A 13491-nucleotide genomic window follows, 5' to 3' on the forward strand; every position below is an offset into this window, starting at 1 on the left:
TGGGGTTAGTACTCAGTGTGGTGCCAATCAAAGGCCGAGCTGATCCAACCTCCGCTCCCTGGGCACTGGGCCACTTTGGGTGACTGCTTCTTGTCCCCTGGAGGGATTGAGAGGCAGCACACACCTGTCTCTAGTATTCTGCCTCTTCTCCTCTTCAAGGCCAAGAAGGAGAGCCCCAAACCAAAGTTTCAGGAGACCCCAGGAAACCAGGAAGGTGAGGATTGCCTCAGCCTGGGAAGGTTAAGAGTTCTGGGGACAACCTGCCTCTCCCTTGAGGCCTGGTCAAAGGCCCCAGGAGTGAAGCCAAAGACAGGAATTCTGATATCTGGGCCATACTCTGAACTCCCAGAACCCATAGCAAGAGTCTCCTGCATATTGGGTAAAGCTGGGCTTGTCCCACAGGTCCAAGGACCCTAAGATTCTTGTTCCTGTCGTCCCTGACTCATGTGCTCTAGAGAGTTTGTAGCACCTGAATGGTGGGGTGCCACATCTGTCCATCCACCTAAGGCCCAGGCAGCCATGGCCAATTGCTTTCTGGATGCTCAAGAGATTCCCCCTCCCAACCAGTCTACTTCCTAGTTTCTGCTTCTGCTCTTGCTCTGCAGAGACTCACATACCTCCACTCCAGCAGGGTGCCCATCTCAGACTGTGCTAACTGACTGCTGGGGTGTTCTCCTAGAAGGATCACAGCCACCTCCCTCTCTCCTCTTCCAGGCTCAGTGTCCAGCCATCCACCCTCCCGTTCAGTTATGGCCTCTTTTTCAGGGGCAGGGCTTGCAAGGGGGCTATGACATTCCTCTAGGTAAGGGTGTGGTATTGTCACAAAGAGGAAGTGACTGGGAAGGGGTCCTCAGGGATGCTCTAAGAGTTTCAGCAAGAAGCTTCCATGTCTAGCTCAGAGCCCTGTCACTCTGGCCCTGGGTCCAGCTCTTAGGGTGACACAGATTGGTTTGGCTAGGGTAGCTGGTAGGTCAGCCAGCCCTTGGGATGACCAGGGTCACTAAGTTTTCCTCTGCCTGACAGGTGCCACCCAATCTGTGTTCAGTGGGTGCTGGAGAGAGAGAGAGAGAGAGAGAGAGAGAGAGAGAGAGAGAGAGAGAGAGAGAGGGGGGGGGGGGGGGGGAGGGAGGGAGGGAGAGAGAGAGAGAGAGAGAGAGAGAGAGAGAGAGAGAGAGAGAGAGAGAGATGCTTTGTGTTGAGATTTCCCCAAAGACCTAGATGTTATGTGGCCTTTCCTTAGGACCAAAGATTTTCCTAGAGGAATTGCTAAACAGTCAGGTTCAAGGAATCTGGTGAGAGACCCTACTTAGAGGCTGAGAAGTGACAGGAGATCCCAGGCCTAGGCCTTGTATCATCTGGCTCCCTCATGGCCCACATTGCCTAGAACTCACTAATGGGTCACTCCTGAGCCCTGGGGTTCTGAGGCTCCTGCCCAGTGCTGAGGGAATCCTTCAGTATGTCCTTTCATCCCTGTGGAATACCTCTCCTGTCCAGAGCACTAAGGGTGGCTTGGAGAGCCTGAGAGGGGCTGGGGATGTTCTCTGCCTAAGAACTAAGCACCGTGAGCAAGGTTTCCATAGCTGTACGTTCCCAAGCCCAGTTTCTGGTCCTTCGGGGACTCCATCTAAAATAGCTCTGGAAACAGAACTCAGGAAAGTTAGCTAGAAGCTTTTGTTAGATTATTCTGGCCCTCTTTCTTTTAAAAGTTTTCTGGGGCCCTTGAAGTTCCAGGGCTACGAGGCAATGAAGCACCAGTTCTTAGCTGCCATCCGCGCTGTCTAAAGATGCCTAGATCTTCTCTATTCAGCCAGGACAGCTCAGGGTAAGGGCTATAGGTTACCTGAAAGTGTTGACCACTTTGGGGAGGGAATTGTCTATGTTCCAGTGGACACTTGTGGTTGCTCAGGGAGCCAAGAGGAAACTGGGAATGCAGAGAGCCCAAAAGAGAGAGTCTTGGGGAGATCCTTGAGGAGCCATCATGACCAGGCAGGTGAAGCTAGGGCCACCCCAGACATTCCCGCTCACATCCTACACACACACACACACACACACACACACACACACACACACACACACACAACTTGTAATGCTCCTTCAGAGGTTTTATTCATTGCAGGAAAGTGAGGAAGCAGGCTGGGTGGCGGCGGGGCCTAGTTGCAGTAGTTCTCCAGCTGGTAGAGCGAGCAGATGCTGGTGCAGCACTGATCCACAATGCCGCGCTTCTGCTGGGCGACCTCCAGCGCCAAGGTCTGGAGGTCACCCGCTCCGGGGCCCCCACCCAGCTCCAGTTGTGCCACTGCCAGGGCAGGCCGGAGCACCAGCAGCACAGAAACAAAGAAACACAGGACAATCCAGTTAGGAGCAGTGGAGCGGTCCCCTGCCTACCCCAGGCTTTCTCTCACCCTGTCCCCTACTAAGTCAGTGTAGGTGGCAGGGATTGCATGTATGTGGGACAAGTCACTGGGCATGGACTCAAGGAGCTCCAAAGGCTACACACCCTGCCACCATCCCCCAATCAGTGAAGTGCTTTATGGGGGCCCAAAATAGGTGCCTATCCCGGGGCCTACTCATATGTCTCCAGAACCTAGGAGCCTTAAGGCAGGATCCTCATTTATTCCTGGCAGCTGCCGTCTTTACCTATGTCCAGCTGCCCATGGAAGTGTGCGCCCACCTTCCCCCCAGTTACCCTGAGACCCCCACATTCCCCCCTCCCAGTTACCCTGAGACCCTCTACACCCAGGACACAATCTGTGAGGTCTTGAGGGTAAAGAAAACCAGGGTGATAAGCACTGAGGACAGAATTTAGGGGCAGAGCTCACCTTGTGGGTCCTCTACTCCACGTCGTGACTTGGGTGTGTAGAAGAAGCCACGCTCCCCACATACCAGGTAGAGCGCCTCCACAAGGTGGGAACCACAAAGGTGCTGGTTGACAAAAGCCTGGGCGGGGTTGGGCTCCCAGAGGACCAGCAGGGCCAGCAGGGGCAGAAGGCGCATCCACAGGGCCATGATGGGACAATGACCTGGAAGATAGGCAGGGTTGAGACTAGCAAAAGGCGCATCAAAGAGAGGAGTCCAGCACATCTTCCCTTACATGCTGGGAGTCTTGGCCGTGGAGTCAGGTCAAATAAGAAGAGTACGTACCTGCTTGCTGATGGCCTCTGATTGTAGCTGGTCAAGTAGGACTGGGGACTACTGGGTCCCCATTAGTTTTATAGTTGAAAGCCCCTCCCCTCTGCCCCCTGGACTCTGGTGTTCAGCCCATTAAGGTCTCCCTGGGGTGGCTCGGCAGATGGCCAGAGGGGCTGAAGCTGCAGTTTCCGAACACTTTCCTGGTGCTGGGTCTGCAGAAAGTTCTCCTTGGACGTCAACACCTCTACTTAGCCCTAGGGTAATTAGAGTCTTAACAAGGGGCAGGGTGGCCTAATGATCCACTTCACAGCAGGGGGCATTGCCCCAGCTAGATTTAGGCCTTCTTTGGCCTTGACTGAGCAATTTCCACATCATTTCCCCCAGGGTGCTGGAGCTGTTGGGGGCCTGGTATCTCTGTCCCTTGGACTGTTTCACAGTCCCCATTGGTAGCCAGGTTCTTAGCTCAGCTGAGAACCCCTGCTCACCCTCAGAGGTAGGAAGAAAGCAGAATTCAGGCAGCAAGATGCTTGTTGGTCCCTTCCCCTCTGTCTCTCCTTTCACAAACCCATAGACCACTCAGGGGTTAGCTGTACTGAAGGCCTGTGGTACACCTTCCTATCCTAATACCCCAAGACAAGCACCCGAAGGCCAGCAGGTCATCATCAGAGAACATGTTTCAGAACTCAGAGTCTCTGCCTCGATCTCTTAGTGCAGGCTCTACCCCAGCTACAAAACCCTTCTCAGACTCCACTTGGAGTGGTTGGGGGTTCCTTGACCCCTCCTGTCCCTGATTTGGGACTGTCCTGTTGCCCGGCCAACTAGCAAAAAACCTTGGTGTAGCCACATGAGCTAGACTCTACCTTATGCAGGGCTTTATAGCCACTAGACTAGAGCTGTGGGCCCCGTACTCCCTGCTCCCTGTCCCCCGAGAAGTGCTGCAGCCATTCATACTCTGGGTATCTGGGACACTCCAGTGGACTCACTGGAGCAGGGGATATGTGGGTACCTCAAGAGGAGTGCAAGCAAGGACAGGGCTAGGGCAGTGGGGGAGGGCTGTCGTCAGGACCATAGAGAGGCTAGAGAGCCTTGTTGAGGGTCTCATTGGGGCTCCAACTTCCCAAGGAGAATTTTCTTTTGGCAAAAGAGTCCTGTGGTATATCTAGGCTTGTCTTAAACTCACAACCTTCTTGTCTCATCCTCCCAAGTTCTGATACTCAGGTATGTATCTCCTTGGAACTTTATAAAGGCTTGGTTTTTCTGTGACATTTAAACTCTTTCTGGGATTTCAGTGACACACAGGGACAACTCTGAGCATGCTTTCAGGGCTTTAAGCCCTCCACAGGCCCATCATAGGTGCTCAAACCTCTCCAGGGTTTCCATGGGGATCACACCTGACTTGAGTCTCAAAGGAGCTCATGAACATGCCAACACTGCAATGGGCTTACCCCACCCCAAGGTTGCGGCAGGGTTCACAGCCTAGTTCAGGGTTTCCCTGTGACTTAAGGCCTTCCTTAGGGCCTCACATGGCTCAGCATCCACTCCCTGTGAAGGTGTCAGTGTGACTCTGGGCCTTCCCTAGAGTACCAACAGAACAAATGCCTTCCTCAAGTCTCTGTAAGGTTATCGAGCATCCTTAAGTACAACAACACCCAGAGACAGCTCCAGTTTCTTAGTGGTGCTAAGACCTTCTCTAGACATTTCTGGAGCTCACAGCCACCTTCCTCGGAGTCTTAATAAGCACCATGGTCCTACATTACTGTGGCTATTTCAAATCCTCACAGCCTTCCCCAGGGTACTAAAGGGACTTAGGTTTTCTCCAGGTGTTAGTGAAGCCCCGTCTGCTTGGGGACTCAGTGGGGCTCATATTGTCTCCCTGGCTCTCATTCAAACTCAGGATATTCCTGAGGGCCACAAGGGGACATAAGGCCTTCCCTAAGGTCCCATTGGGCTTCATTGACTTCCCAACATCTGAAAAGAATCTAATTCATTGGTTCCCTGCATTAATTCCTTTCATATCCCTGTGAATGAATCCCCCAAAGAAGCAACTTTGGGAAGGAGGAGTTTATTTTAGCTCAGTGTTTGCGGGTACATGGCCCGTCATGGAACAGAAGGCATGGTGGCTGGAGTTGGTCTGATTGTGGCAGCAGGAGCTTGCAGAGGCACTGGTCAGAAGGTGAGGTCAAACTGGATGCCAGCCGGGCCTGTGACCCTAAGGCTCACTCTTATGACCCTGTGTCTATCAGCTAGGATCCATGTTTCGCAGTCTTCAGGAACAGTACCACATGCTGGAGACCCAGTGTTCAAACATGTGAGCGCGCGCGTGTGTGTGTGTGTGTGTGTGTGTGAGAGAGAGAGAGAGAGAGAGAGAGAGAGAGGGGGGGGGGGGGAACTTCACACTCAAACCATCACAAAAGGAACTCAGTGGGTCCCAAGACCCACTCCATGGCTGCAGTGGGACCCACAGCTTCTCCTAAGGTCTCAGAGGAACAGCGAACCCGCCAGGGATCTCAGTGGGGTGCATTGCTTCCAGTAGGGTCTCAACACAGTTCCAGGTTCTAAACGGTCTTATTCCCTGCCCCGGGGTCCCAGATTCTTAATGAAGACCCCGTCTTCTACACTCAATAGAGTTCATGGCTCTCTCCAAATTCCCGCTAGCATGTTGTGAGTCAGAATTTTCCAGGGCCCTGAAGGAGCTAAAGCCTTGGCACCTCAGTGGGGTTAAAGACTTCCCTAGGAGCTCGGGAAAGTCTGTCTTCCTTGGGATCACAAGGGATTGAAGGCCTTGCTCAAGATTTAACATTGTTGCAGCTCTTCTCCAGGTCTCAGTGGGGCTCACGGACTTTTCAAGAATTGCTGAGGTCTGAGGCCCTTCTACAGTGTCCTAAAGGTGCTCTCCTCCCTCCTTAGGGTCTCAGTAGCCTAGCAACGTTTTCTAAGGCCCCAGTGGAACACAAGGATTTTCCGGAGTCTCAGCAGTTCTCAAACACTACTCAAGTGTCTCAGTAGGGGAGAAGGCTTTCTCCAGAGTATCTGTGGGCTAGAAGATAGTCTCACTAGATTTCATGGCCCAAGGTCCCATGGCCTCAGCGAAACTCAGACTTCTGAAGTCTCAGCTCTTCTTTAACCTCTATGTTCTAACTAATTAATCAGTTTGTTTGGTCACTTCCAAATGTGGACGTCAGATGGCAATCCATGGGGCACGAGTTCCTCTTTCCACAAAATGAGTCCTGAGATAAGCGTAGGTCATCAGGCTTAGAAGCAAACACCTTTACAAGCTGAGCCATCTTGTTAAGCTCAGATATCAGTACTTGTTAAGGGCCTAAAGCCTTTCCAAAGGTATCGCTTAGGCCTAAAACCTAGAGATGGACTTATCAGGGCCTAAGTTCTGTCCAGTGGCTGAATGGGAGCCCAAGAGCTTCTTCATGTCTCATAAAAACCTAAGACCTTTCACAGAGACTCATCGGGACCAGGCTTTACCAGGGTCTCAATGGGGTCTAAGATTTTCTCTACGCTCTTTTCTTAGGGCCTTATTGTAGCCAAAGGCTTACCCCAGGGTCTCACTGTGGCCAAATATTATCACCAGGGTCTAACTGGGGTCTAATATCTGAGCAGGATTTCATGAAGTCCAAAGGCTTCCTTTGGGTCTCTGTAGCATAAGGCCTTCCCAGTGTCTCACTGGGGCACAGGCCTTACCCAAGTTCTCCCAGGAGCCTACAAGGGCTGTAATGGGGACAGATAACTTCTCCAGGGTGTAAGACCCCAGAGTCTAAACTATCACTGAGGACTTAGGTCTTACATCAGGTGACCTAAGGTGTTCTCAGGTTCTGACTGGGACCTAAGCAATTCTCCTGGCACTTACTGGGGTAGCAGACTTTCCCTAGGTTCTCACAGGAGTTTCAGACTGGGGCCTGAGGTCTTCTCCAGATTCTCACTGAGATCCCAGGTCTTCCCCCAGGGTCTCAGTGGTGCATAAAGCTGTCTTCAGGATTCAAACTTGTCTTATACTTTCCCTAGGGACTCACTGGGATCTAAGGTCTTTTTCAAAGTTTGATTTGAGCTTAAGAGCATCTCAGGGTTTCAATAAGGTATAAGGAGTTCCCAGGGTCTCACTGAACTCAAGATCTTTCTATGGACTCTCTGGGGGACCAAAGCATTCAGTAGGGTCTTTCTGGAACTTAAGGGGCATCCCCAGGGTCTCACTAGGGCTTCCTGACTTGACTGGTGCTTAAGGCCTCCCAATGGAACATAACATCTAAAGAGAACATAAAATTTTCCCTCCTTCTCACAGAGGCAGAAAGGCTTCTTCAAATATTATTTGTAGCTAAAGCATTCCTCAGTATCTCACCTGGGCCTTCCCAGAGGAGTAACATCTTGAGGATTCTAGAATCTTGCCCAGGGTCTCAAGGTGGTTGAAGGTTATCTCAGGTTCTAGTGGTACCTGATGACTTCCCAGGGTTTCACCAAGGTCAAAGTTTTTCTTCAGGGACATTCTGTGGCTTAAGCTCTTCCCAGTGTCTCTCTGGGACCCAGGCCTTCCCCAGGCCATCAAGATCTCCAAGGTTTACAATGGGGGCTGAGAATATCTCCAAGATGTCATAGATACTGAAGACTTATCCAAGATATTATGAAGGACTAAGATCTAATGTCAGGTATCACTGTATTTCCCCATATTCTTACTGGGGCCCAAGACTTTCTCAGCTTCTTACTGGAACCTAAAGCTTTCTGCCAGTACTCACTGAAGTCTAAGGCTACCCCCAGGTTTGCTCTATGACTTAAGGGCTACACTGTATTCTCACTGGGACCTAACACCTTTAACAGGTCTTCACTGGGTCCTAAGATTTTGCTCATGTTCTCTTTGGACCTAACACCTTCCCCATGTTCTCAGCAGGGCTGAAGGCCTTCTCCTAGTACTTGTTGGAGTTTAGGGCTGTCTTCAGATTTCCTATAGGGCCTAAGGACCCTCCTCATTATCTCTGAGACCTAAGGCCTTTAAGTTCCCACTGGTTCTTAAGCACTCATCTTAAGCACTGGCCTAAGGACTTCCCAGGTTGTCACTGGGGTTTAAGTCCTTCCCCATATTCTCACTGGGTCTTAAAGCCTTTTCCAGGTTCTCACCAGAGCCTAAGGCATTACCCAGGCTCTCAATAGACCTAAAAATTTCCCCAAGTTCTCACAGGGACAATAAGGCCTTCAACAGGTCTTAAGTAGGTCTGAAGACATTCTCCATGTTCTCACTGTGGCCTAAAACATTCTAAAGATTGCTACTGGGTTTCTCCTGGTTCTCACAGGGGCCTAAGCCTCAGGTCCTAAGGCTGTCTCTAGAGTCTTAATGATCTTCTTATGTTGTCAGTAGACCCTAAAACTTTCTTTAGGTTCCTACTGGGGCTTAAGGCCTTCCCAGGTGGTCCCTGAATAGTAAGGCTTTCCTCATGTTCTCAGCGAGTCTTAAAACCTTGCTCAGGTTCTTACTGGAGCCTAAGGCATTACCCAGGCTCTCACTGATACCTAAAACATTTCCCAAATTCTTACAAGGTCAATAAAGCCTTTAACTATTTTCACTGCATCTCTAGATCCTCTAAATATTCTCACTTGTTCTAAAAGTTTCTAGATCTTCAGCCGGGCGGTGGTGGCGCACGCCTTTAATCCCAGCACTCAGGAGGCAGAGGCAGGCGGATCTCTGTGAGTTCGAGACCAGCCTGGTCTACAAGAGCTAGTTCCAGGACAGGCTCCAAAACCACAGAGAAACCCTGTCTTGAAAAACAAAACAAAACAAAAAAAAAAGTTTCTATATCTTCTCACTCATGCTTAAAGCTTTATCAAGGTTCTCACTGGGACCTGAGGCCTTCCCCAAAGTCTCAGTGAGTCCTAAGGACTTCCCAGGTTGTCATCAGGTTCTAAGACCTTCCCCATGTTCTCACTGGGATTTAAGTCTTTGCCCAGGTTCTCACTGGCACTAAGACATTATTCAGGGTGTCACTGGACCTAATTTTTCCCCCTAGTTCTCACAGGGTCTTTAAAGCATTTAACAGACTTTCACTGTGTGATAGTTTAAATAAAAATGGCCACCATAGGCTCATGCACTTGAATGCTTGGTCACTATGGAGTGGCACTATATTGAAAGGATTAGGAGGCATGGTCTTGTTAGTGTAGGAGTAGCCTTGTTGGAAGATGTATCACTGAGGGTGGGCTTTGAGATTTTCAAGCCAGTCTCAGTGGGTTTCTGTTCCTTCTGTCCACAGGTCTGAATGTAGAACTGTCAATTATCCTAACTGCCTGTGTGCTATCATGCTTTCTGCTGTAAGGATAATGGACCAAGTCTCTGAATCTGTAAGCAAGTTCCAGTTATAACTTTTATAAGAGTTGCCATGGTCATGGAGTCTCTTCACAGCAACAGGACACTAAGACACACTGGGGCCCAAGACCTTCCTCATGTTTTCAAAGTGGCATAAAATCTTCTACAGGTTCTCACAAGGGCTTAAGGCCTTCTCCAGGTTCTCACAGGTATCTAAGGCCTTCCTTTCTCAAAGTCTCATTTAGGTATTTGGCTTTCCATGGGTATTCTCTGAAGCCTAAAACCTTCTATAGCTTCTCACTGAGGCTCAAGGAACTGGAATCTATGACTTTGCCTACATTCTCACTAGGCCTTAAATCTTCATCCAGGTTCTCACTGGAGCCTAAGGCATTCCTCAGGGTCTAAATGAAGCCTAAGGCCTTTACTATGGTCTTACTGGGTCTTAAAGTTTCTCCAGGGGCCTAAGGCCTTCCCAGATTTGTCACTGGACTCTAAGTCCTTCCCCATGTTCTCAATGGGTCTTAAAGCACTGACCAAGTTGACCCAGGATCTAGGGGCTCTCTAGGGCCTCAATCTCAAGTTCTCACAGATGCTATAAGGCCTTTAAGATGTTTTCACTAGGTCTGAATGCCTCCCCCATGTTTTCACCATGGTCTAAAACCTTCAAGTTTTCACTGGGAATTAAGGCTTTTTATAGGTTATCACTGGAATCTAAGGATTTATCCAAATTCTCTTTGAGGAACAAAGGGGGCCTAAAACCTTTTATAGGTTCTCGCTGAAGTTTAAGGCATTCCTCAGTGTCTCAATGTCTTAAGATCTTTCCCATATTCTCACGGCATATTAAAGCTTCAGGTTCTTACTAGGGTCTAAGGCCTTCTCCAAGTTATCATTAGGGCCTAAGGCCTCCCAAGGTTCTCATTCTGGAGCTGAAGGCATTACCCAGGATCTCACTGGACCCCACAATTTTTCCCCAGTTTTCAGAGGGTCTCTAAGGCCTTTGACAGATTTTCACTGGACCTGAAGACCTTCCCCATGTTCTCATTGTGGGTTTAAATCTTCTATATGTTCTTATTGGGGTTTAATCCATCTAGACCTTCTCATGGGATCAAAGCCCTTCTCGAAAGTCTCACCGAGTCTTTGGCCTTCCCCAGTTTCTCAATGGAGACTAAAACCTACTATAGGTTCTAATGGGAACCTTCAGTCTTCTGAAGGTTGTCACTGTGATCTAAAGCCTTCCCCCATCTTCTCATTGGGATCTAACATCTTATGTAAGTTCCCACTGGGTCTTAAAGCCTTGCTCAGGTTTTCAATGGAGCTTAAGGCATTACCCAAGTTCTTACTGATACATAAAAAAATTTCCAAGTTCTCACAAATTTTATAAGACCATTGACAGGTTTTCCCTTGGTTCTCATTGGGGCCAAAAACCTCCTGCAAGTTATCATTGTGGTTTAAGGTTGAAACTGAGGTCTAAGACCTTTCCATGTTATCACTAGGTCTGAAAACCTTGCCCAGGGTCTTCTGGTGCCTGAGACATTACCTAGGGTCTCAAGGGTGCTTTAAAATTTTTTCCATGTTATCCCACAGTCTAGAAGACTTTGACAGATTTTTCCCTCAATCTGAAGACTTTCCCTTTTTCTCATTGTGGCCTAAACCTTCTACAGGTTCTGACTGATGCTTAAGACAGTCTCTAGTTTCTCAGTGTGAGCTAAGTCCTTTTCCATAGTCTTGTTGAGGCCAGTGGACTTCCTCAGATTCTCAATGGTGCCTAAAACCTTCTGCAGGTTCTTACTGAGGCCCAAGGCCTTCCCAGGTTTTAACTAGTATCTATGTCCTTCCCCACATTCTCACTGTATTTTAAAGACTTGCTCAGGTTTCACTGGAGACAAAGGCATTATGAAGTGTCTCACAGGAACCTAAAGGTTTCCCCATGTTCTCACGAGGTTTATAAGCTTTCAACATGTGTTCACTATGTCTGACAGCCTTTCCCATGTACTACTCACTATAGCCTGAAACCTTCTATATTTACTCACTGGAGCTTAAAGCATCCTTCAGGTTCTCAATGGGGCCTAAAATCTTTCTCATGTTCTCCCTGGATCTTAAACCTTTCTCACTGGGGCCTAAAACTTTCCTCTAGTTATCAGTGATATCCTAAGGCCTTCCCAGGTTGCCATTCGGGCGTAGGGCCTTCCTGTTTCTCATTGGTGTCTAAGGCCTTTCACAGGTTCTCACTGAGCCTAAGGCCTTCTCAGGTTATCACTAAAACCTAAGGCCATACCAGTGTTTTCAGAATGTCTTAAACCTTGCTTGCCCACATTCTCACTGGAGACAAAGGCATTACCAAGTGTCTCACTGGTGCCCAATATTTTTTGGTACGTCTCCCAAGGGTCTTTAAAAAGACCCTTCAGCTGGCTTTCACTGTGTCCTTCTCCATTCTCACTTTGGCATAAAACCTTTCCCAGGTTCTCATAGGTATCTGAGGCCTTTTCCAAAGTCTCACTGAGGCCTTAGGTCTTCTCCAGGTATTCACTGGTGCCTAAAATTTTCTTCAGGGAGTCACTGGGGTCTAAGTCCTTTCTATGTTCCCAGTGTGTCTCAGTGATGCCCAGGTTTTCACAGGAGCCTAAGGTATTACCCAGGATCTCACTGGGGCCTAAAAGTTTTCTCTATTTCACACTATTTTATAAAACTTTCAGCATGCTTTCACTATATCTAAAGGCCTTTTCCAGATTCTCACTGGTGTTTAAGGCCTTTCTTATGTTCTCACTAGTATCCAAGGTCTTTACCAAAATCTCATTTCCCCAGGTATTCACTGCAACCTGGGAAACCTAAAGATTCTCTCTGGGGCCCCAGGTGTTCTTAGGATTTAACTGGTATATAAGGCCTTCTTCCTGCACTCACGGAGTCAAAATCTTTGCTCAGGTTCTCATTGGATCATAAGGCATTCCTCAGGGTCTCAATGGCACCTAAGGTCTTTCCCTTGTTCTCACTGCTTCTTAAAGCTTTTTCAGTTTCTCACTGGGGCCTAATGTCTTTCCTAGGTTGTCAGTGGGCCTTAAGGTCTTTTCCAGGTTCTGAATGGGCCTTAAGTTCCTGCCCAGCTTCTCACAGGAGCCTAAGGAGCCAGAGTCTCACTGAGGCCTAAAATTTTTCTTAAGTTCACTCTGGTTCTATAAGCCCTTCAACATGTTTTTACTCATGTTCTCACTATGGCCAAAAACCTTCTACAGGTTTTAACTTGGTCTAAAGGCCTTTCCCAGGTCTCACTATGATCTCAGGCCTTTCCTAAAGTCTCATTGAGACCTAACACTTTCTCCGGGTTCTCACTGGGGCTTAAAGCATTCTACAGGTTCTTATGGTGGCTTAGGATCTTTCTAGGTTGTCACTGGGGTCTACATCCTCCCCCGTGTTCTCAATGAGTCTTTCAACCTTTTCTATATTTTCACTGAAGCCTAAGGCTTTCCCCAATGTTTTACTACTACCTAAAAACATTTCCAAGTTCTCACAGAGTCTGTAAGGCCTTTATATTTTCTCTGGGTCTTAAGATTTTTCACACGTTCTCACTGAAGCTTAAACCTTTGCTCTGGTTCTCACTGGGGCTTAAGGCATTACCCAGGGTCTTACTGGGGCCTAACAATTCTCACTAAAGTCTATAAGGCATCCAGGAAGTTTTCACTGGGTCTGTAGCCCTTCCCCATGTTCTCATAGTGACCTAAAATTTCTAGAGGTTCTCACTGGTCCTAAGACATTACCCAGGGTCTCATAGGTGCCTAATATTTTCCAAAGTTCTCACAGGGCCTCTAGGGTTTTTTTTGGCAGGCTCTCACTGTGGTCTACCATCTTTTACAGCTTCTCGCTGGGGCTAACGGCATTCTCCAGGTTCTCATTGGGTTCTAAGGCCTTCTCTAGGTTTCTTTGAGGTCTTAGGACCTTCTCAGGATCTCACTAAACTGAGGTTTCTCACTAAGGATTAAGTTCTCCAGTTTTTCACTATGAAATAAGGCTTTCCCTAAATTTTCATTAAAACCTTCCTTAAATTCTCATTGAGGCCTGCCTAGGCTCTCACTATGGCC

General features: G+C 48.6%; 1 protein-coding gene across 1 annotated transcript in view; it reads right to left on the reverse strand.

Moving 5' to 3' along the window:
- Positions 1-2150: 2150 nt before the first annotated feature.
- The window catches only part of Ins (insulin), a 40979-nt gene continuing 29638 nt past the window's right edge, over positions 2151-13491 (reverse strand). The window contains exons 2-3 of the mRNA XM_050136481.1: positions 2820-3020; positions 2151-2296 (exon numbers count right to left, since the gene is read on the reverse strand). Coding sequence (XP_049992438.1) covers positions 2151-2296; positions 2820-3020 — 347 coding nt within the window. The remainder of the gene's footprint in view (positions 2297-2819; positions 3021-13491) is intronic.

This window comes from Alexandromys fortis, unplaced genomic scaffold (assembly GCF_014885135.2).
Source record: "Alexandromys fortis isolate MF-2015 unplaced genomic scaffold, M_Fortis_MF-2015_v1.1 scaffold_3, whole genome shotgun sequence".
NCBI classification, from domain to species: Eukaryota; Metazoa; Chordata; class Mammalia; order Rodentia; family Cricetidae; genus Alexandromys; species Alexandromys fortis.